This window comes from Gigantopelta aegis, chromosome 14, assembly GCF_016097555.1.
Source record: "Gigantopelta aegis isolate Gae_Host chromosome 14, Gae_host_genome, whole genome shotgun sequence".
Classification (NCBI taxonomy): Eukaryota; Metazoa; Mollusca; class Gastropoda; order Neomphalida; family Peltospiridae; genus Gigantopelta; species Gigantopelta aegis.
Window position 1 is genome coordinate 1,760,151 of NC_054712.1, and position 24,538 is coordinate 1,784,688.

At 37.2% G+C, this 24,538-nt stretch overlaps 1 protein-coding gene across 1 annotated transcript in view; it reads left to right on the forward strand.

The window, feature by feature from the left end:
- Positions 1-2,701: 2,701 nt before the first annotated feature.
- LOC121388367 (guanylate cyclase D-like) overlaps positions 2,702-24,538 on the forward strand; it is a 38,313-nt gene continuing 16,476 nt past the window's right edge. Inside the window, exons 1-10 of the mRNA XM_041519665.1 lie at positions 2,702-2,783; positions 6,173-6,383; positions 7,480-7,617; positions 8,264-8,499; positions 14,187-14,738; positions 15,521-15,682; positions 18,470-18,623; positions 21,385-21,565; positions 22,919-23,014; positions 23,703-23,972. Coding sequence (XP_041375599.1) covers positions 2,702-2,783; positions 6,173-6,383; positions 7,480-7,617; positions 8,264-8,499; positions 14,187-14,738; positions 15,521-15,682; positions 18,470-18,623; positions 21,385-21,565; positions 22,919-23,014; positions 23,703-23,972 — 2,082 coding nt within the window. The remainder of the gene's footprint in view (positions 2,784-6,172; positions 6,384-7,479; positions 7,618-8,263; positions 8,500-14,186; positions 14,739-15,520; positions 15,683-18,469; positions 18,624-21,384; positions 21,566-22,918; positions 23,015-23,702; positions 23,973-24,538) is intronic.

Sequence of the window (24,538 nt, forward strand, 5' to 3'; positions counted from 1 at the left end):
TTTATAGACAGGTGGTCAGGTAAAACAGAGCCATTTACTTTAATGCTGATGTGACGCAAGTATGTCCTTTATAACCAGGTGGTGTTATACAAGGTGGCAGTTATAGAAGGTTCAGCTATAAGTGTGTGGAATTACACAAACGGAATACAAGGTGCCAGTTATTGGAGATTATGTTGTAACTGGTTGGAAGTACATAATAAGAATAGACATAAAGTCAAAAGATATATAAATATCGGAGGTGTGTGTGGAACGGTGTGAACTGACGTGAAGTTTCACTCTGACAGAAAGTGCAGTAAATGGGCTAACCCTGAAATAAAAGTGAGATAAAATGTTGCACAGGCCCATTTAGGTTGTATAAAACGGCCATTAAAGGGATTCCTGTTGGTTGTGCTGGGATAACTGCGGGCCGTGTTTTATCTGTCGCCACGGTAATGCGGACATCATGCTGGCTCGCTCCCTGCAATGTTTTGTCGGTGACTAGGTGTGCATGCATAGACGATGATGGTGGAATCACCAGATACAAGACGTACATGAATGTCGTCACTAAACACCGTGTATCTGCTCATACTTAACCTTGAGTTTTCTTCTCTCTTTTGTTTTTCTTTTTCCTCTGTTTGTTTTTAGTTTCTGTGAAATTGGAATAGAGGAAAATATTTAAACACAGTAAACTATTAACTTCTGTGGATACATGTTCTTGTATATATTAAATGCTACAGGTGTTGAATAACTGTAACATTTGCAGAGAATGCTATAACAGTTTCTGTTGCAGAACAAAAACAAGAAAAGAGAGAGATTCCAAGATTATTTCATGTGAAAAGTGTGTCTTCATTTGATTACAGTATTCAAAATATTTTGCAAAAAAAATATTTAGATTTTCATTTGTGGTACATTATTAAGAAAGACAATTATTGGCAGCTAAAATTCATGAATGATATTTATTTATGTCCTTGATATATCTTACTTGTAATATTGACGCAGCTTCAAACTTGATGATATATTTCTACTGTTGTTGTGAACATTAAATTGTTATTTACACTGTGATACAAAATATTGATCATTCTACTGAGCAAGAGTCCCAACATATTGATTACTTATATTCTTCCATTTGTTATGCTACATTGGCAATTGTTGTAATTTATGTACATATTAATACCCTATTGGCACTATATTATTTATTAACCATTGTTAATAATACTCCTATCAGCCTGTGATTTAACATTGAAAAAATAGAGAGTATGTAACAGATTGTAAAGTGAGTTAATACAATGACTGTTGTTGATATAGATTGTGAATGCCTCCTAGAGACAAAAGACGCAACAAAGTCAAATTACAAGAACTCTTTGATTAATTTCTTGTGGTATTTCGCTTTTTATCTTGCTCTGAGTTTGGCTTTTTATGGTCTTTTTTCTCTCATTTGGTATTTTTGTCTGTTTCTGTTAGATTTCAGTTATGTCATTAAGGCACTGTTGAAACATTTTCACATTGTAAGAAAACAAAAATACTGGTTTTTGAAAGTTTGACACGAAGCACAATATAACGTGCTATAAATGTACACATTCTGTTAAACATCTGACAACTCCAACAAATTCACTTTCAGATGAAAAAGAAAAAAGCTTTGAAGAAATATATTTGCCAGTACATACATGTACTTTAAATATTTACTGACTGTTGAATTGAATTATTATCTTTTTAGCATATTACGCCAATTACAGAATTGAATTGCGAAATGAGTTCCTTATTCCTGATCAAATTTAATACTGTATCCACCAGTAATTAATTAGAGTAAGAGGGAAAAACTATTACATAATAGTAAATTGAGTAATTGTCAAGCCTGCAAAATTAGATATAATATACATCCTTCTGAAATCCACAGTTACACAATGGTATTACTAATGTCTGCACACTGAGAGTTACTATAGCAACAGTGATCATTTTAATTGAATGCATTGGTTTATGGGTACACGGTCTGTAGAACTAATTGGAAAGAAAAGAAAGGAAGGCTATCAATGTCCAATTACTGTAATAATGTTCAACTAAATATTAATACCAAATGCGTCTTGTATTAGTCAATATAAAATACTTTGATCGTTTAATGTAGAATTGTATAACACTAGAAAATTGGCATTAATAGCGTGTCTGAAGCAGCCTTGTGAATTGTGATTAACTTTATTTAATTATCATTGTTTATGTAACATTCATGTATATATAGACTTATATCTGCAGTTTGTGCATTGACAGTAGTTACTTTTCTATCAGTACAGGCTGTTAGAGGAACTCATTGACAGTGTAGGCCTATGTGATTGTGGCCAGTTGAACAAAAGACTTCTACATACATTTATGTGCAGCAATTTGTAGTCAGCATTGATCAGAAAACATTGTTTTAAAATATACTACAACAGTACGTGTGTATTTGAAAAACATTCAGAAATATTTATTTTTTATCTTTAGTTTTGACTCTTTTGTTTGTAGTTTGTGAATTTTTTGGGTGTTTTTTGTTGTGATTATCACAATTAAGAAGAATTTTGTTTTAAAAAAAATATTTGACAATATTTCAAAACATTCAGAAAACTGACTTTAGATAGAATTTTTTTTTGTTTGAATCTTGTGAGAGAGATATTTTCTTGGATATTCGTATGTGATATTGGATATAAAACTGGATACAAATGGATACCTGCGGAAGGAAGGAGGTTATCGATGTGTAATGAAGAAAAATATGAGAATAGCATTCGTCTGTCTTACCCTGCTGTCAACAGTTTCCTGCAAGTGTTTCGATGAAAAACCAGGTACGTTTGTTGAAATGTCATACATTGAATGTCGGACCTAATCTCTGTCCTATAACATTGTTACATGTAGGTGACGGGATATAGCCCAGTCGTAAAGCATTCACCTGATGTGCGGTCAATCTAGGATCGATCCTCGTCAGTGGACCCATCAAATTGGGCTATTTTTCATTCCAGCCACTGCACCACGACTGGTATATCAAAGGCTGTGGTTGGTACTATCCTGACTGTGGGATGATGCATATAAAAGATCCCTTTCTATTAATGGGAAAATGTAGCGGGTTCCTCTTTAAGACTGTCAAAATTATCCAATGCTTGACATCCAATAGCCGATGATTAATAAATTGATGTGCTCTAGTGGTATCATTAATCAAAACAAACCTTTTGTTTGGAGATGTGGTAATTTTCCCTGATGCAACCTTCATATGTTTGCTATCATGAAAAAAACAAACAGAATAGCCCATTAAGCCCACACGGACCAGACCAACCTTGCATTGAGCGATCACTTTACCACTGGGCTGTCCTGCCCCCGTGTTTAATAAGATCACTACAAGTATGTCGTCGTTCACTCGTCAGTTTTAAAAGAAACAACCATTAAAGTCTCATTAGGCTGTTTGGAGATGATGTTTTCAGCCGACATTCCTGGTGTTTTAAAAGAAACAACCATTAAAGTCTCATTAGGCTGTTTGGAGATGGTGTTTTCAGCCGACATTCCTGGTGTTTTAAAAGAAACAACCATTAAAGTCTCATTAGGCTGTTTGGAGATGGTGTTTTCAGCCGACATTCCTGGTGTTTTAAAAGAAACAACCATGAAAGTCTCATTAGGCTGTTTCGAGATGGTGTTTTCAGCCAACATTCCTGGTGTTTTAAAAATCACTTCCCCCATTCCTTTCTTACTTCTTAATTCCTTGTTTCTTCCTCATCTGACAGCTCCTCATATCTTTCAACTTCTTTCGCTGTCCACCTCTACATGTACTTCCATACTTTTGACAACTACATGTACATTATGTTTACACGGTGTTTTAATTTAACTTTAAAATGTTTATATTGATGTTCATCATCAGTTCATAGAGGATAATAAACAAGTTTCACATTATTATCAAATTTATGTCCCAAGTGAAATAATTTTCAGTTGTCACGAGCTTTAGCGAGTGACAAATGAAAATTATTTCATGAGGGACATAAATTTGATAATAACTGGAACCGAGTTTGTTATTCTATTTATTACCTAAGCTATTTTTTCTCTAAAAGCCTTTATTTTCGACACACATCAACATACATGTATAGAAACGATATAAACCACTTTAAGCACTGTTCAGAGTATTGCTATAACTTTGTTATTTAATCACGTTCATAGATAATTTTCAAAAACAAAAGTTCTCTTTATTCTGATACAAAATCTATAATGAATTGCATTAAAATGACGTTTTGTTATAAATTTAACACCAAAAACAGACAGCTGTAAACGCAAACTCTTTAAACTACATGACGTCATTGTGTTTGTTTGCCATATCGTGATGACGTCATATTTAGTACCGACAAGGTCATTGGTTTGTAAGCGTCAAATCATCCAATAGTATTGTTCGTTAGACCAATGTATAATTTTTATTTTCCCCATTATGAGTGCCTGTTGGGGTAATAAATTCATATACATTGTCTTTACCTTTGTTTGACAATCAATAACTTCTGTATTTGTTACGCTGGATTGCTGATAAACATTCCATGTGGTTGATCTACAGGGCTAGCTCTGGGCAAGTTGAAATGTTGCCAAATTATCTATTAAAATTCAAAAATGGCAGAAATCCAGATATTTTGTCACAAAATATCAAATATTTCATAAAATTATTATACCAAATTAAAATAAAATTTGCCAGTTGTTTTTGAAATTTGCAGTTGGTGAATTTGGTTAGTGCCAGAGCTATCCCTGGAACACTTGTAGGTGGATTTGGTTAGTGCCAGAGCTATCCCTGGAACACTTGTAGGTGGATTTGGTTAGTTGTAGGTGGATTTGGTTAGTGCCAGAGCTATCCCTGGAACACTTGTAGGTGGATTTGGTTAGTGCCAGAGCTATCCCTGGAACACTTGTAGGTGGATTTGGTTAGTGCCAGAGCTATCCCTGGAACACTTGTAGGTGGATTTGGTTAGTGCCAGAGCTATCCCTGGAACACTTGTAGGTGGATTTGGTTAGTGCCAGAGCTATCCCTGGAACACTTGTAGGTGGATTTGGTTAGTGCCAGAGCTATCCCTGGAACACTTGTAGGTGGATTTGGTTAGTGCCAGAGCTATCTCTGGAACACTTGTAGGTGGATTTGGTTAGTGCCAGAGCTATCCCTGGAACACTTGTAGGTGGATATTTTCATCTTGGAACAGGACATACACGTAGCCTAGTGGTAAAGCGCTCTCCTGATCCCTGTGAGTGGCCCATTAATGGGCTATTTCTCGTTCCAGCCAGTGCATCAAGGAAGGAAGCTAGCAAATATTTTATTTAACTATGCACTCAACACATTTTATTTATGGTTATACAGGGCTTATAGAATTTTTATAAAATCCAGTAGCCATGGGATCAGTGATTTTTAAAACATTACTAGCCATGATTAAAACTTTACTAGCCCTACTTTACTTTAAGTTAATACAATTTTACTAAATAATAGTAATAATCAGATATGTCACCTAAAGAGGGAGACAAAACTTAAAAACACTAACATTGGGGGCTTGGGGTGAGGGCAAGATATTCACATTTACAAAATAGACGTGACTGCAACATTTGACCAAAAAAAATTCACTAGCTGTCAGGCATGGCAATAGTAGTTATTTAATAGCCTAACATTGAATATCACTAGCCATGGGAGTGGGGCTACCATAATCTAGAAGCCCTCGGTTATATGACGTCAGACATATGGTTAAGGACCACACAGATATTGAGAGAGGAGACCCGCTGTCGCCACTTCATGAGGTACTGTTTTTTTTATTAGCAGCAAGGGATCTTTTATATGCACTATCCCACAGATAGGGTAGCACATACCACAGCCTTTGATATACCAGTCGTGGTGCACTGGCTGGAACGAGAAATAGCCCAATGGGCCCACCGACGGGGATGCCAGTGCTCCATGACTGATATATTAAAGGACATGGTATGTGCTATCTTGTCCATGGGATGGTGCATATAAAAGGTCTTTTGCTACTAATAGAACAAGTGTGGCAGATTTCCTCTCTAAGACTATATGTCAAAATTACCAAATGTTTGATATCCAATAGCCGATGATTAATACATCAACGTGCTGTAGTTGTGTTGTTAAACAAAACAAACTTTTATATTTTTATCTAGGATTTATTTTATTATCACCATAGGTTACCAGAACATATTCTTATGCTATTTGTTGTTTCTCCGTCAGATTTCTATCACAAGCGCTACATGTACCACAATGGACAACGCCTACCAATCATCTTGGAGAGTAGCACCAGAGACTCGCACCAACTGACCAATCAGGTGCTTCGTATCTTGCTGCAGGAGATCATTGGCTATGTGGATGTGAACATTTCCACCCAGGAGTCCACCAACACAACAGTAATCCTCAACAGAATAACAGGATGTCCAGTTCAAAGGTTTGTATTCATGTGTAGTCAAAATCACAACTGTGTTTTGAAATAATCCAGTAAATACATATATATATATATATCTATATACATGTGTGTGTGTGTATATACATGTATAGATAGATAGACAGACAGACAGACAGACAGACAGACAGACAGACAGACAGATAAATACAGTAAACTCTGTCAAAACTGGACCATCTGTAAAACCAGAATTCCTTCAAACCCAACGTTTTTCACGGCCCCTTTATAAATTAAATGTGTTGTTTTATGTGGTTGTCTGAAATAGAACACTAGTTAAAAGAAAGGTTTCTGTTTTAATATAATTTATAACAAGCATATCAAGAGTACTGCTAAAGCAATACATGTCGCTCCCAAGTTCCATACTGATCTGTAGACCAATTATTAGTTTCCATATATTTTATGTTAATCACTGTTAATGCTAGTTGACAGGCCAGTATGGAATCTGTTCTCATATGATAAATTATGTTAATTTATGTTATTGATGTACCTTTTGCTTTAGACCGACCGTTCAAAATTGCGCAGTTTCCTTCACAGAAACACGCACCCATTTCCCTTTGGTTGAATCCTACAGGATATTCCAAATGACATAGCACCATACCACCCTCCTCCTGTTACCAGCTACTGCCAGACTGCTGGTGATCTCTTGCACCTGCCAATGCAGGCAGTCACTCCTCCTCCCTCCCCAACCCTTTCCTGTCCTGGACAGAGGAGCGCGCTGAGGCCGACACCTGTTCCCAGGACAGCCGTGCGCTACAACAGCATGCTCTCAATGTGCACGTTAAACACTTTGGTCTTGGTCTTGGTTATTGCTGTTCACAGATGCAAGAAGGTGAGCCTGGAATCAGTTCCCATAAATTATGTTAATTTATGTTAATGTTTAATTTTCCATAGATACAAAAAGGTGGAATCAGTTCCCATAAATTATGTTAAATGCTGTTCTAGACAGATACAAGAAGGTGAGCCTGGAATTGGTTCCCATGAATTATGTTAATTTATGTTAATGTTGTTCTACAGATGCAAGAAGGTGAGCCTGGAGTCTGTTCCCATAAATTATGTTAATTTATGTTAATGCTGTTTACAGATGCAAGAAGGTGAGCCTGGAGTCGGTTCCCAAGACGATGGTCAACCTGGAGGTGTGGATGGCGACGGGCTTCAACAAGTCTCCGTGGACGGACACCGGGCGACTCATCGACTGTGGGGCTCTCGGACCCTACGGCAGGTAGGCTGGTGAGATGGTAGTCAAACCTGGGAACTGGCAGTCATTGGTAATTAGGGTGTAACTCAGTGGTACAATTATTGTCACTTGAGAAAAAAGAGGGAATATTTGTTTACGGCACTATGCCGCTATTCAGCCCATATTGGGCTATTTCTCCTTAAAGCCAGTGCACCACGACTGGTATATAAAAAGTCATGGTATGTACTATCCTGTCTTTGGGATGGTCAGATAAAAGATCCCTTGCTACTAATAGAAAAATATAGTGGGTTTTCTCTATAAGACTATAAGAATTTACCAAATTTTTTATATCCAGTAAGTGATGATTAACAAAACAATGTGCTCTAGTGGTGTTGTTAAACAAAACAAACTTTACTTTTTACTTTGCATTTGAGAAAAACTGGAGTTTGCTGTAGTTCTGCAGTAATATGATGTAGCAACATCTGACATGGGTAAATAAATGTGAGATACAAACACAAAGTATAGCATTTTTAACTTTAATTTTTAGCCATTGATTAATATATCAATGTGCTCTAGTGGTGTCATTAAACAAAACAAACTTCAATATTTCCAGTGTTGTCAAATCTATTTTATCATTATTTTGTCATAATTTTTGACTTAATGTTGTTTCTCTTCCCTACATTTCTCACAGAATGGCCTGGTTCGTGCCACATTACACAGTGGACCGCTTCTGGCGGGATAAAGTCATCGTCGACCACTGGAGGGCGCTGTTCTTGCCGCGAGTCATCAAGACGTTCTCATGGTTTCACAGACTCGAGTCGCTAAGCATGTGTCGGAACAACACGTGTCCGGTAGTCCATGGACCGTGGTGTGTTGTGTCCAGCAAGGGCAGATCCAACTGTTCCACGGTGTTCGCAAACACGCCAGGTACTCAATCTTAAGCTTGGTTAAAGAGGGTAAAATGCTTGATGTATGGTGGGTCTAAGATCGATCCCCATTGAGTTATCTCTCGTTCCAGCCAATGCGCCACAACTGGTATATCAAAGGCCATGGTATGTGCTATCCTGTCTGTGGGATGGTGCATATCAAAGATCTCTTGCTACTAATGGAAAAATGTTGTCAGTTTCCTGTCTAAGACAATTACCAAATGTTTGACATCTAATAGCTGATGATTAATAAATCAGTTACTAAAACCAGCCCACGGTCAACACAGTCCGCATTGAATAGAGACACCCTATATTTCGTTTCTCAAACGTCTGTCTGTACTTTCTCTATATAATGTACTGTACATTTTGTATATTCTCTCTTTCAAGCACACATTTCCAAACTGGCCTAATAGGTATCGGTAGTTATATTATAACATACATGTATATAAAGAATAAAATACCATATTTAAGACTGTACACATGGCTAGTTTACAAATAATGACAGTTAATTGCCAGGGATTGGGAAATCCTGAAAAAAGGAGAGATGTACTTAATTACTTAAAACAAAAGAAATATTATATATACTGTTTACAAGATACTCATTTTACAAAAGAATTAGAACCATATATACAAACTCAGTGGGGATTCAAATGCATATTTAGCTCTTATAAAAGTAATTCTAGGGGTGTAGCTATTTTATTTAATAACAATTTTGAGTACAAATTACATAATAAAAAAATTGATACTTTGGGTAATTACTTATTATTAGATTTAACCATAGAGGGGGAAAGAATTACCTTGCCAACATTTATGGTCCTAATAAGGATAATCCGTACTTTTATGAAAATATTTTTAAAATAATTGAAGAAATTGGAAACGAAAAATATATTTTATGTGGTGATTTTAATTTTGTACTTAATAAAAGTTTAGATACAAATAATTATACACATATCAATAACCCTCAAGCTAGAGACAAATTACTAGAAAACTTTGAAAAATATAGTTTTAAAGATCCATTCCGAGAACTCTATCCCCAGTTAAAAAAATATACTTGGGTGAAAAAAACTCCAGTAAAACAAGCTCGACTGGACTTTTTTCTTCTTTCAGACAATCTAATGCAATTTGTTCAAAAAGTTAAAATAGACAGCTCATATAGATCTGACCACTCCGGGGTTGTTTTACATTTAAAACTACAGCACTTTATAACCGGTAAGGGATTATGGAAGTTTAACAATTCCTTACTTAAAGATAAAACATATGTACAAACCATTCAGGAAACCATTACAAATATTAAATGTCAATACGCAATCCCTCTATATGATCTAGAAAATATCAACAATATCTTAAATGAAGAAATTCAGTTTACAATTAACGATCAACTGTTTTTGGAAGTTTTACTAATGGAAATAAGAGGGAGAACCATTTCATACTCAGCATTCAAAAAGAAAACAGGAGATGTTAAAGAGAAACAATTAATCGAGGAAATATATGTATTAGAAGAAGATGAATGTACAGTTAATTCCGATTTGTTAGAAGAAAAAAAAAATGAGTTAACAGAAATTAGACGAAATAAATTAAAAGGGCATTTTATTAGATCTAGAGCAAAGTGGGTCGAAGAAGGAGAAAAGCCGACAAAATATTTTTGTAATATGGAATCACGCAACTTTCATAATAAACTAATTTCTAGATTAGAACTTGAAGATGGTAGTATAATAACAGACCAAAAACAAATTCTAGAAAAAACGAAAGTATTTTATCAAAAACTCTTCTCCAAAACAAATCAAGCAAATAACGAAAACATCCAGTATATCTACAACACTGAGGCTAATAAGTTAACAGATACAGAAGCACAGGAACTAGAAGGAGAAATAACATATTCAGAAGCATTAACGTTCCTTAAAACTATGAAAAATGATAAAAGCCCAGGGTCTGATGGATTTTCTGCGGAGTTTTTAAAAATGTTTTGGAAGGATCTCAGGCATTTTATTGTTAGATCCATTAATTACAGCTACAATATAAACGAAATGTCCAACACACAAAAATTAGGGATTATTACATGCATACCAAAACCTAATAAACCTAAACACTTTTTAAAAAACTGGCGACCAATTACACTATTAAATTGTATATACAAAATTGCCTCTGGCTGCATTGCTAACAGAATTCAAAAAGTGCTAGATAAAATAATTTCAAAAGATCAAACTGGGTTCATTAAAGGTCGATTTTTAGCTGAAAATATAAGACATAATATAATGCAATATACAGAAGTTAATAAAATTCCAGGCTTATTGTTCCTGGTAGATTTTGAAAAGTATTTTTGACTCTGTCTCTTGGTCATTCGTTGAACAAGCACTTGAGTTTTTCAATTTTAAAATGTCAATTAAATCATGGATTAAAACATTTTATAATAACTCAGAATCAAGGATTTTACAAAATGGATTTCTGTCTGAAAGTTTTAAACTAGAAAGAGGTTGTAGACAAGGCGATCCACTTTCCCCCTATATTTTCATAATTTGTGCCGAGATACTAGCTATATTAATAAGAAATTCAAAGGATATCAAAGGTATAACTGTAAACGGGCAAGAATATTTAATATCGCAGTACGCTGATGACACCTCCTTCATTTTAGATGGAACCCACAAATCCCTGGATAGCACTCTAAAAATATTAGACCTGTATGCCAACGTATCTGGATTAAACATAAACTACTCGAAATCAAAAATCATCTGGATAGGCAGTAAAAAATATTCAAAAGATGTTTTTCATCATCCAAAATGGAAGTTAGAATGGGGTGCAGAAACCTTTTCCTTACTAGGAGTATATTTTTCAGTTAATATTGAAGAAATGATTCAAACTAACTTTGAACCGAAGTTAATGGAGATGAAAAGACTGTTAAAACAATGGTCCACTAGAAAATTAACTCCACTGGGTCGCGTCGTTGTTATCAAGACCTTAATAATTTCAAAAATAACACATTTATTAATTGCATTACCAATGTACCAGATCAAGTAACAAAACAAATAACTAAAATGTTTTTTAATTTTATTTGGCAAAACAAACCAGAAAAAGTCAAAAGAGAAGTACTAATGCAAGACTATGTAAATGGAGGCATCAAAATGCTAAACATTAGAAATTTTACAACTGCGTTAAAAGCTACTTGGTTAAGAAGACTTCTAATATCAAACTCGAAATGGACACATCTTTTCCAAGCTGTAACAGGTTTAACGACAGCAAATATGATTAAATATGGAGATTATTATATTCAGCTAAAAATAACAACAATTAAAAATAATTTGTGGAAAGATGTGTTACAAAGCTGGCTTACCATTCAACAGAAAGAAACGCCTGATAATAATGAAGATGTAATGAGCCTAAACATTTGGTACAATAGCAAAATTAAAAAAAAAACCGGCAAACCTTTTATTTATATGAAGTATTTGCAAAAAGGCATAATATTTATTCAAGATCTAATGGATGAAAATGGGACATTAACGAATTACAATACTTTCATAACAAAATATCAAGTACAGTCCAATTTTTTAGAATATGCTTCTTTAATCAGAGCCATTAAATTATATATTTGTAAAACAACAAAATCAAACAACCAAAGTTTTAACACTGTTTGCAACCCGATTCTTCCGTTTAAAATAAAACTATTTTTAAAAGATACAAACCTAAGTAAGCAAATATATGCAATATTAAATCGCACTACAATCGTCCCTACGTCCCAAGAAAGATATTCAGTATTGGGGTTTGACTTCACTTCACAAGTATGGGGAAAGTATTATGCTCTACCATTCAAAACTATTAAAGACCCATCTTTATTATGGTTTCAGTATAAACTTTTACACAGGATAATAGCTACAAATATATTTCTAAATAAAATAAAATATGTTGATTCTAATATTTGCGATTTTTGCCATCTTATGCCAGAAACACTGGAACACTTATTTTATGAGTGCTCTAAAGTTACTGTCCTATGGAAAGCAGTAGAAGAATGGGCATTAAAAAAAGGTGAACAATTTCAGTTGGATAAAAACATGGTTTTATTTGGTATCATAACAAAAAAGCATTGTTTTATTAATTGGTTCATTATTAATATTAAGTATTATATATATAGAACGAAATTACAAAAGATCAGATTCAATAAAAACGCAATGCTAAGATTCATTATTGATAAAATACAGATTGAAAAATATATATTTTATAAAAATTGTCTGTATAAAGACTTTGATGATCAGTGGGAACCTTGGCAGCAGTTCCTCAAACAAATTGTATAAATTCATGTATAAACTTATTAATAGCAAAATATACGAATAAGCTAATAAACATACTTTTATGCAAAATATCGCCAGTTTGGAAAACGTATCTCGACTTTCTATAATTTCTTTTTTTAAAAGATCGCATTGATCTTATTTATCTTTCTTTTTTTTCTTTTTCTTTTTTTCTTCTTCTTCTTCTTTTTCTCTCACTCTTTGTTTCTATTTCTAGTACTCTTCTTCCTAGTCTCCAGAATATTTCCTCTTCAGTTATGTAAGGCTTTTGCATTGCTAATATCCTGTTTTACAATATCATGTTAAGCCTACCTGTTTCATCTTAATATTGAATACTGTGTATGTGTGCATACGGCTCGCGCCGTTTCTGTTCCCTTTTGTCTATCTTCGGCTTCCTCCCTGTTACTCCACCATGTCCGTGTCTGTCTGTCTGTCCCCCCTCCCCCCCCCCCGCTCTCTCTCTCTCTCTATCCCTCTCACACACACGCACATGCACATGTATACACATATTGTTTAATAAGTGCTTTATATACGAGTGTATAGCTTTAATTATGTATCGTTTATGTATATACAATAATACCATGTACAGCAATGATTCAAGGCCCCAACCTTGACCTTGCTTATGTTTCTGGAGACAAAAAAAAAATAAATAAAAAAAATAATAATAATCAGTTACTCTAGTGATGTCGTTAAACAAATTTTAAAAAATTGTTTTTTTGTGTGTTAACAGTAGAACATTTGGTAGATTGGAATTATTTTAAGCAAACAAGAAAAAATGGCACATGTGCAGAAATTGTTCAGGAGGGTTTAGACTGTGTCCAGCAAAGCTTTTAAGGTGGTGTCTGGTCATCCTCCCCCAGAAAATATATTTTCAGACTTGTAGTAGCCTGTGTAGTGGAAATATGTTTGTTCACTCATTACATACCGACCGGCTTCAGTGGTGTCATCGTTACACCATCAGTCTACAGGCTGGTAGGTACTGGGTTTGGATCCCAGTCAAGGCATGGGATTTTTAATCCAGATACCGACTCCAAACCCTGAGTGAGTGATCCGCAAGGCTCATTGGGTAGGTGTAAACCACTTGCACCGACCAGTGATCCATAACTGGTTCAACAAAGGCCATGGTTTGTGCTATCCTGCCTGTGGGAAGCGCAAATAAAAGATCCCTTGCTGCCTGTCATAAAAGAGTAGTCTATGTGGTCACAGCAGGTTTCCTCTAAGAAACGGTGTCAGAATGACCATATGTTTGACGTCCAATAGCCGATGATAAGAATTAAAATCGCTATGCTCTATTGGCGTCGTTAAATAAAACAAACTTTACCTCTTTTTTTTTTCTCTATTACACACCAATAACTAGATATAGTGTGAAAACATGGTGGTTTGGGCTTTTAATTCAAAAGTGTTTCTCTTTTAGATGAACATGGTAAAATGCTTGAAGAACAAATCCGACGGAATGATCTCCCTGTAGACATAGTCTACCTGGAATCCCACCTCCATTTGTTCGTCCGTCTACAGCTGAAACGCCGGAAACCGATAATGTTCTACAACTGGCACCCGGATGTCCTGACGTCTGACAGAAACCTGACACTGCTGACATTCCCTCCCTGCCACCACCACCACCGCCACCGCCACCACAGTGCCATGATGGAACAGTCCAACTGTGACCTTGACCTGAAGCAGATGACGAAGGTCGTGTGGTACAAGCTGAAGACGGAGGCGCGTGAGGCGTTCAGACTCATCCAGAAGATCAGCTTCAGTCAGACTCGGTACGAGGACCTGCTGCGGCTATACCGACGCGGGAATCGCGGGGCGCCCATGCAGGATGCCGCGTGTCGCTGGCTGCGTGAGAATCGTGGCACGTGGTCGAGGTGGATTCCGACCGACCTCAAGAAGAAGACGTCGCTCTACCTTGGGGGTCTGTTCCCGCTGTCAGGCTCGTACTGGACTCAGCCGGGACTCGTGGAGGGTGAGTCATCTGTTTATATAGAGTCGGGGTTATGCTGGACTCAGCCGTGGCTCATAGAGGGAAAGTTATCTGTTTTTCTGAGTCCGGGTCATACTAGACTCAGCCGTGGCTCATAGAGGGAGAGTTATCTGTTTATAAAGAGTCAGGGTGGCTCATAGAGGGAGAGTTATCTGTTTATAAAGAGTCATGGACATACTAGACTCAGCTGTGGCTCATAGAGGGAGAGTTATCTGTTTATAAAGAGTCATGGACATACTAGACTCAGCTGTGGCTCATAGAAGGAGAGTTATCTGTTTATAAAGAGTCATGGTTGTACTGGAGTCAGCTGGGACTCGTGGAGGGTGAGTCATCTTGTTTATTAAAAGTTAAAGATATTGGTGGGTGGTTAGGTACATGAATTGGATAGAGTTCCAAGGATCAGCCAGGACTTGTGGAAGGTTCTGTTTGAGTGAGTGAATGGGTGAGATCAATAAGAGTCCCAGGGATCTGAGGGATGAATACCTCAGGTGTTTGCTTCCACTGTCAAGGTCGTATTGGACTCAGCCAGGTCTTGTGGAGGGTGAGTCTTGTGTCTGTGAAGACTGCAATTTGTCAGTGAGTGGACGGGTTGTTTGGTAAATGAATGAGTGAGATTGATGCAGTCTCAGGGATTGAAGGACTAATACGACAGATCTGTTATGTTTGAGTGTGTATTATTTACAGACATTCAGCTGCTATTCACTGATGCTTATCTATATCCGTACGGGACAAGTGTTTGAATGTCTGTTAACTCTGACTTTCAGGAGCGCGTCTAGCACTGGAGCGAGTGAACCAGGACTCGAAGATTTTGCCGAACCACTCGCTGGAGTTGATAGTGAGCGACACCCAGTGTATATCGGACGAAGCCATGAAGGCCTTCATCAAGTTCATAACAGACTCGTCCATTACACTGGCAGGAATACTCGGTACTGTTTCTCATTAGACACTTTAACACTACTTCAGAATCTGTACTACTACGTTTTGACTATTTAATGTTGTATTCTCCCCTCAGTTGGTAGAGCACTCCCCTGAGATGTTTTGACTATTGAATGTTGTATTCTCCCCTCAGTTGGTAGAGCACTCCCCTGAGATGCTTTGATCATAGACACTTTAACACTACTTCAGAATCTGTACTACTACGTTTTGACTATTTAATGTTGTATTCTCCCCTCAGTTGGTAGAGCACTCCCCTGAGATGCTTTGACTATTGAATGTTGTATTCTCCCCTCAGTTGGTAGAGCACTCCCCTGAGATGCTTTGACTATTGAATGTTGTATTCTCCCCTCAGTTGGTAGAGCACTCCCCTGAGATGCTTTGCCTATTGAATGTTGTATTCTCCCCTCAGTTGGTAGAGCACTCCCCTGAGATGCTTTGACTATTGAATGTTGTATTCTCCCCTCAGTTGGTAGAGCACTCCCCTGAGATGCTTTGACTATTGAATGTTGTATTCTCCCCTCAGTTGGTAGAGCACTCCCCTGAGATGCTTTGATCATAGACACTTTAACACTACTTCAGAATCTGTACTACTACGTTTTGACTATTTAATGTTGTATTCTCCCCTCAGTTGGTAGAGCACTCCCCTGAGATGCTTTGACTATTGAATGTTGTATTCTCCCCTCAGTTGGTAGAGCACTCCCCTGAGATGCTTTGATCATAGACACTTTAACACTACTTCAGAATCTGTACTACTACGTTTTGACTATTTAATGTTGTATTCTCCCCTCAGTTGGTAGAGCACTCCCCTGAGATGCTTTGACTATTGAATGTTGTATTCTCCCCTCAGTTGGTAGAGCACTCCCCTGAGATGCTTTGACTATTGAATGTTGTATTCTCCCCTCAGTTGGTAGAGCACTCCCCTGAGATGCTTTGCCTATTGAATGTTGTATTCTCCCCTCAGTTGGTAGAGCACTCCCCTGAGATGCTTTGACTATTGAATGTTGTATTCTCCCCTCAGTTGGTAGAGCACTCCCTGAGATGCTTTGACTATTGAATGTTGTATTCTCCCCTCAGTTGGTAGAGCACTCCCCTGAGATGCTTTGATCATAGACACTTTAACACTACTTCAGAATCTGTACTACTACGTTTTGACTATTTAATGTTGTATTCTCCCCTCAGTTGGTAGAGCACTCCCCTGAGATGCTTTGACTATTTAATGTTGTATTCTCCCCTCAGTTGGTAGAGCACTCCCCTGAGATGCTTTGATCATAGACACTTTAACACTACTTCAGAATCTGTACTACTACGTTTTGACTATTTAATATTGTATTCTCCCCTCAGTTGGTATAGCACTCCCCTGAGATGCTTTGACTATTGAATGTTGTATTCTCCTCTCAGTTGGTATAGCACTCCCCTGAGATGCTTTGACTATTTAATGTTGTATTCTCCCCTCAGTTGGTAGAGCACTCCCCTGAGATGCTTTGACTATTTAATGTTGTATTCTCCCCTCAGTTGGTAGAGCACTCCCCTGAGATGCTTTGACTATTGAATGTTGTATTCTCCCCTCAGTTGGTAGAGCACTCCCCTGAGATGCTTTGACTATTGAATGTTGTATTCTCCCCTCAGTTGGTAGAGTACTCCCCTGAGATGCTTTGATCATAGAATCGAGCCCTCTTCAGTGGGCCCAGTATCTTATTAGGTTTTGCCAAGGCCATTATTTCAATCCAAATTTAAAATTGGGTGTCTAGCGACTATCGTACTTAGTGTAATCATTTAAATATTACTCAACGCACGAAATGGTTTTGCAAGGGGAAGTAATCTCTGGTTCAGACATTTTAATCTGGACGCCAATGCTTGATAATGAGAAGCTGTTTTAGCCTCTTTTTTTTATAAATTTTACTCTTAATTTTCATTTTACAATTTTCTTGTTTAATATGGCCACCCTGATGTCAACATAGTTGGCACTAATTTCTTAATATGAATGACTGTACAAGATGAAACCAAAAGATGCTTGTGATCATTGTCAAGCCTACATGTGTAAATTGTGACCTAACCAAAATATTAAAAATAATTTTGCTTGTGGCAGGGACTAAGGGAGGTCTCTCCTTGTAGCATCAAACATACATGTAGTTATAAAACAACAACAATCATGCAGTGTTCGAGATTTACGGTATCCCGATATCCCGGGGATACCAGATTTTAATTTTGGATACCAGACTTCAAGAATCCAGTGTCCCGCCGGGATACCATATAATGTTGTGTTTTTTAATCCTGAGTGTTTATTTTTCGTTGAAACAATATAAGTCATCATTTATGGATGAAGTTAAGTAACAGTATTTTCGAGTTGGTAACCAGTCTAATGCTACACTGGAGCAATAACGGCATAGCAAAAGACTGGGAACTGCTAGGTCGCTATTGTTTTTGTTGGGATGTTTCCTTCCAGTCTATTTTTTCCTTAATTAGGCCTAGTAATTCCAAAGTCAATAAAAACACTGAAAAGGCAAGTAGCCATTATAAAATGTTTTCAACCAATGCAGCCTTTTGTTTTATTTATTAAAATTAAAATTGGCTTGCTTGCTATATTTGAATGTTAGGTAACCATATCCAAAAGTGGGATACTAAATTCTCAGGTGGATACCAGATTTTGAAATGTTAGTATCCAGCTGGGATACTGCCCCAAATTTTTTAATCTCGAACACTATCCTGATGAAACAATATGCAGTTACTGTTATAGTAGTAGTGTTGTTAAACAAACATTCCTTTCTTTCTTGTTATAGGTCCTGGCTGCTCCGATGCCGCCGAGCCAATAGCGGCATTGTCGAAACATTTCAACATGGTCGTTGTTAGTTATGGAGCGGAGGCCGAAGCATTGTCCAACAGATACAAGTATCCCTACTTCTTCAGGACGATCTCGCAAGTCAACCACCACAGGTAGGCTATATTTCTTTATGTTCACCTGAAAACAAACCTAAATCCCAGCATATTTACATCAGTTGTATCATTTAAACTAGAAGGACAATCACTGACAATTTTCCTACACAGTAAATTATTGATTTTTATAATCGATCATCACATTGGTAGAGCCAAACCAATCAATTTTCAGTTATAATCAGTCACAGGAACATCACTAGTTAATGCTAAACTACATAAATATTCACAATGGCACACACTACGAAATGATTGGTACTTCAAATAAACATTCATATTTGTACTGAGGTATGAACAAAACAAAATCTACTATAGTCTGTGGTATCTAAACATGTATCCAGTTTGTTCGGTAAACTCTTATATTAACTGATGATGGGTCGAACACGTCCAGGGTCGACTATAATAAGCCTTCGCTCGAACTAAATTATCGGTCACGTCTCTGTGTTATTAGCTGTATTTCCCTCGAACTGATCAAATATCTAATGAAAAACCACCAAAAAGGATCATCAATTGCTGTGTTTGCGCAGTTGGTTATTACAACCTTCGGATTAATTATTTAGGCAGAACGAGCTATAGACGAATCAGAGAATCACAACAATAGCCATGCAATCTTTTCTTTACCATTCCTGTCATGTTGTGTGTTAAGCAGCTATCGGTAATGGTCTTTCAAGTACAGCTAGTGTTACCGTACCTGTTCGATGAACCGTGATACCAGTCAAACAATTAGTGCACAAAATGGTCTTGGCCTGAAGCGTTACTCTGAACACGTCTACAAGACCAGTTTTAAATGAAACAGTGTGCGAATTACTCAGCTGTCATCACTTCAGCGACCACACATTTAATTAATACCGACAAGGGCTTCTGCATCACACAATCAGAGTAATTTGTAATAAATTCTTTCATATTTTGCTATTTTAAGTTTGCAGTTACCAAAATAATATTTATCCTAATTCAGTTTTGTAACTGATGTTACGGAAATATCCGATGTTGACCGAATGGTTCGGTTGAACTACCTGATGGGTGGAACACTTTCTCGAGCACTGACGGGGTTCGAGCCAATGGGATTCAACTGTATGTGTATATATATATATATACATATATATATTTGAATGACTTTAGCTTCAACTCCCAATCCACTTTCTGGATTTTGGCAGAATTTTTTATTCTTGCTCCACCTGAAAACTGCTCTTAAAATGCTCACAGCTAATAAACCCCTTACTTTTTATAACCCATGTGTTTTTGAATTTTTCTTTCCAATATAATTTTTATCTCTGCCAATTGGTGTGAAGCGGTAATTAATTGTACCACAATTTGTGTGAAATACTGCTATACAGATTAATGGTGTGAAGCGGTAATTAATTGTAGCACAGTTTGTGTGAAATACTGCTATACAGATTAATGGTGTGAAGCGGTAATTAATTGTAGCACAGTTTGTGTGAAATACTGCTATACAGATTAATGGTGTGAAGCGGGAATTAATTGTAGCACAGTTTGTGTGAAATACTGCTATACAGATTAATGGTGTGAAGCGGCAATTAATTGTAGCACAGTTTGTGTGAAATACTGCTATACAGATTAATGGTGTGAAGCTGCAATTAATTGTAGCACAGTTTGTGTGAAATACTGCTATACAGATTAATGGTGTGAAGCGGCAATTAATTGTAGCACAGTTTGTGTGAAATACTGCTATACAGATTAATGGTGTGAAGCGGCAATTAATTGTAGCACAGTTTGTGTGAAATACTGCTATACAGATTAATGGTGTGAAGCGGCAATTAATTGTAGCACAGTTTGTGTGAAATACTGCTATACAGATTAATGGTGTGAAGCGGCAATTAATTGTAGCACAGTTTGTGTGAAATACTGCTATACAGATTAATGGTGTGAAGCGGCAATTAATTGTAGCACAGTTTGTGTGAAATACTGCTATACAGATTAATGGTGTGAAGCGGCAATTAATTGTAGCACAGTTTGTGTGAAATACTGCTATACAGATTAATGGTGTGAAGCGGCAATTAATTGTAGCACAGTTTGTGTGAAATACTGCTATACAGATTAATGGTGTGAAGCGGCAATTAATTGTAGCACAGTTTGTGTGAAATACTGCTATACAGATTAATGGTGTGACGCAGCAATTAATTGTAGCACAGTTTGTGTGAAATACTGCTATACAGATTAATGGTGTGAAGCGGTAATTAATTGTAGCACAGTTTGTGTGAAATACTGCGATACAGATTAATGGTGTGAAATACTGCTATACAGATTAATGGTGTGAAATACTGCTATACAGATTAATGGTGTGAAATACTGCGATACAGATTAATGGTGTGAAATACTGCTATACAGATTAATGGTGTGAAATACTGCTATACAGATTAATGGTGTGAAATACTGCGATACAGATTAATGGTGTGAAATACTGCGATACAGATTAATGGTGTGAAATACTGCTATACAGATTAATGGTGTGAAATACTGCTATACAGATTAATGGTGTGAAATACTGCTATACAGATTAATGGTGTGAAATACTGCTATACAGATTAATGGTGTGAAATACTGCTATACAGATTAATGGTGTGAAATACTGCTATACAGATTAATGGTGTGAAATACTGCTATACAGATTAATGGTGTGAAATACTGCTATACAGATTAATGGTGTGAAATACTGCTATACAGATTAATGGTGTGAAATACTGCTATACAGATTAATGGTGTGAAATACTGCTATACAGATTAATGGATAGGAGTTTTGTTTCAGGTTTGTGTACGGGAAGTTCTTCAAGGCGATGGGCTGGAAACACGTGGCGGCGCTGGCGGAAGGGGGTCAGAAGTTCCCCGAGTACCACATCCAGCTGCAGGAGTACCTGAAACGCGAGGGCATCTCCGTGGTCGTCAAGCGGAAACTCCACCCGCACACCGGCCACCTTGATGTGTCGCAGGTCACGCTTCATCGCACTCACTTTGTTTAATGGTGTATACCTGCAAATCAAATCCCATAGAGAATAATAATAACATATGTAGCTAAAACTCCTATATGCAGCGTATCAACTGACATATATACCATGGATATAAATACTACCACCCCTCACCCTTAAAATAAATCAGAAACAATTGGGGGGGGGGGGTTAAATTGCTTGTTTCAGATATAATGGCTAGCGTCTATGACTACCCTAGTTCTGCACAAAAATTGTCATGCTGTTTATAGTAGGACCCCACCCACGTTTCAAACACAATGGTAGTTCGTACATTGACACTAGTTCAGATTGAAACAACATTTGGTTACAACAAACACTCTCATGTATCACCAATGGCCTCAACTGTGGGATGAATAGTTGGGTGCACCTCGAACTTTGACCCACTCTGATACTATTTGAACTTTGACCCACTCTGATACTATTTGAACTTTGACCCACTCCGATACTATTTGAACTTTGACCCACTCCGATACTACTATTTGGTGTCGGGCTACCTAAATCCACTCCAGCTCTAGGGACTGTACGGTTTCAGAGAACATTTTGTTCAGTATTGCATCGCAATTCACTGCGCAAGTTTCAGAGATTGCTACACAATTTTAAGACATTACATAGTAGTTGCTAATCAATTTTCAATTGACTACAAATGTCACAAAGCAAAATTTTAAAAGCAAAATTTTCCCTGGTTTTGTCTTTATCTGTCTGTCTGGCCATCTATTCAACACACAGTTTTCCAAATGTTTTTCCTCAATTTGTATAGCTTTACCCATGTCTCATATATTAATTAAAAAACCCAGCCAGTGTGGAGATGTAATGTGTCATCACTCGGTAGCCGCAACTTTCATGTGCATACTGTGTTTACAAAATTCTACAATTTTTATTTTGAATACAAATAATCACATTAATATAGTTACCTTTGTTTGACACCCAATAGCCGATCACTATTTTTGATATGGGGTGTCATTAAGCATTCATTCCTTCATTCATTCATTCATTTTAGCCAGTGCGCCACGACTGGTATATCAAAGGTCGTGATATGTGCTATTCTGTCTGTGGGATGGTGCATATAAAAGATCCCTTGCTACTAATGGAAAAATGTAGTGGGTTTCCTCTCTATGACTGTGTCAAGAACGTTACCATATGTTTGACATCGAATAGCCGATGATTAATAAATCAAGGTGCTCAAGTGGTGTCAGTAAAAGAAAACAAACTGTAAAAAAACATAATTCATTTATTTATTCATTCATTTATTCATTCATTCATTTATTCATTTATTCATTCATTCATTTATTCATTTATTCATGTATATTATATTTTCAGATATTTGCGGACCTTCGAGCCCAGAATGTGCGAGTTATAATCGCTGACTTCTACGTGGTGGCTGCTCGGGCCATGATGTGCGAGGCGTACAGACAGGTAAACTGATATAGTCACTTTATTCACACCTGGAATTACAGACAGGTAAACTGATATAGTCACTTTATTCACACCTGTAAATGTTACGAGAACAATAGTTTCATCTGCACAGTACTACTTGCAGTTTTTCCTAATCCAGTTTGCTGTCCATCTCCACATCCTGTTACATACATGTGCTTCTTAACAATGCCAGAATTAGCTCCTGAACACACTCCAAATTGGTCAGACTAAGCCCACAGCTAAAGCTGATGGGGGAAATAACAGGTGTATTGCACAAGAGACAAGCACCTGTTGCAGTTGGAGAGACTAGGACCAGGATGTGGAGGTGGACAGCGAAAGAAGTTGGATGGAATTTAAAGGAAAGTGGCCAGTGGGATAAAAATATATATATACACAGTCCAACCTGTGTTAATCAGTCACCTAAGAGAGTATCCAAAAGTGACACTTTAAGACAGGTGGCTGCTTAGTACAGGTCAGTTTATATTAAATTAGATGATTTGGAATAATACCAATGTGGCATCATAACACAAGTGGTGCTAGGGCCGGTTTCACTGTATATTGTTTAAACAAAATCAGTGTATCGCATGCAGGACATTTAACTGTAATAAGCAACTCTTTATAGGTATTGACCATGAAAATTTTGGATATAAATATAGTTAGCTTAAATGAAGGAACTCTTTATTTACAGAGAATGACGGCTCACCAGGGCTACACGTGGTTCCTACCATCATGGTACTCGTCTGACTGGTGGGACGTTGATTACTACAACTCGAAGCCCCAGAAGGGAGAGCCAGGCTCCCAGGAGTCTGTGCCGTGCACCAAGGATCAGATGGAGTACGCGATTGACGGCCACTTCATCCTGTCGAAGGCCTTCACCGACTCGGACGATGTGCGCGTTGCTGGCAACATCACTGTCGGGCAGTACAAAGACATGTACGCAACCAGAGTCGGAAAAGCTGTGAGTTGCAATTGTTTTTTTATTATAATGGGTTTTTTTTATGTCAGTCAGTCGACTTCAGGCTTGTATAAACTGGAAGGAAGGAAGGAAATGTTTTATTTAATGACGCACTCAACACATTTTATTTACAGTTATATGCCGTCAGACATATGGTTAAGGACCACATATATATTGAGGGAGGAAACCCACTGTCGCCACTTCATGGGCTACTCTTTTCGATTAGCAGCAAGGGATCTTTTATATGCACCATCCCATAGACAGGATAGCACATACCACGGCCTTTGATGTACCTAGTCATGGTGTACTGGCCAATGGGCCCACTGACTGGGATTGATCCCAAACCGACCGCACATCAAGCAAGTGCTTTACCACTGGGCTACGTCTCGCCCCCTTGTGTAGACTGGATGCAGACCATGCGTGTCGTCTGGCTGAAAAGAAATTGAAATACATTTAGTTTCAATGAGAGCATCTAGAAAGACACGTATGCAACTAGAGTCAGAAAAGCTGTGAGTTTGAATTGTTTTGGGTTTTTTATGTAGTCGGTCGACATAATCTTCTGACTACTA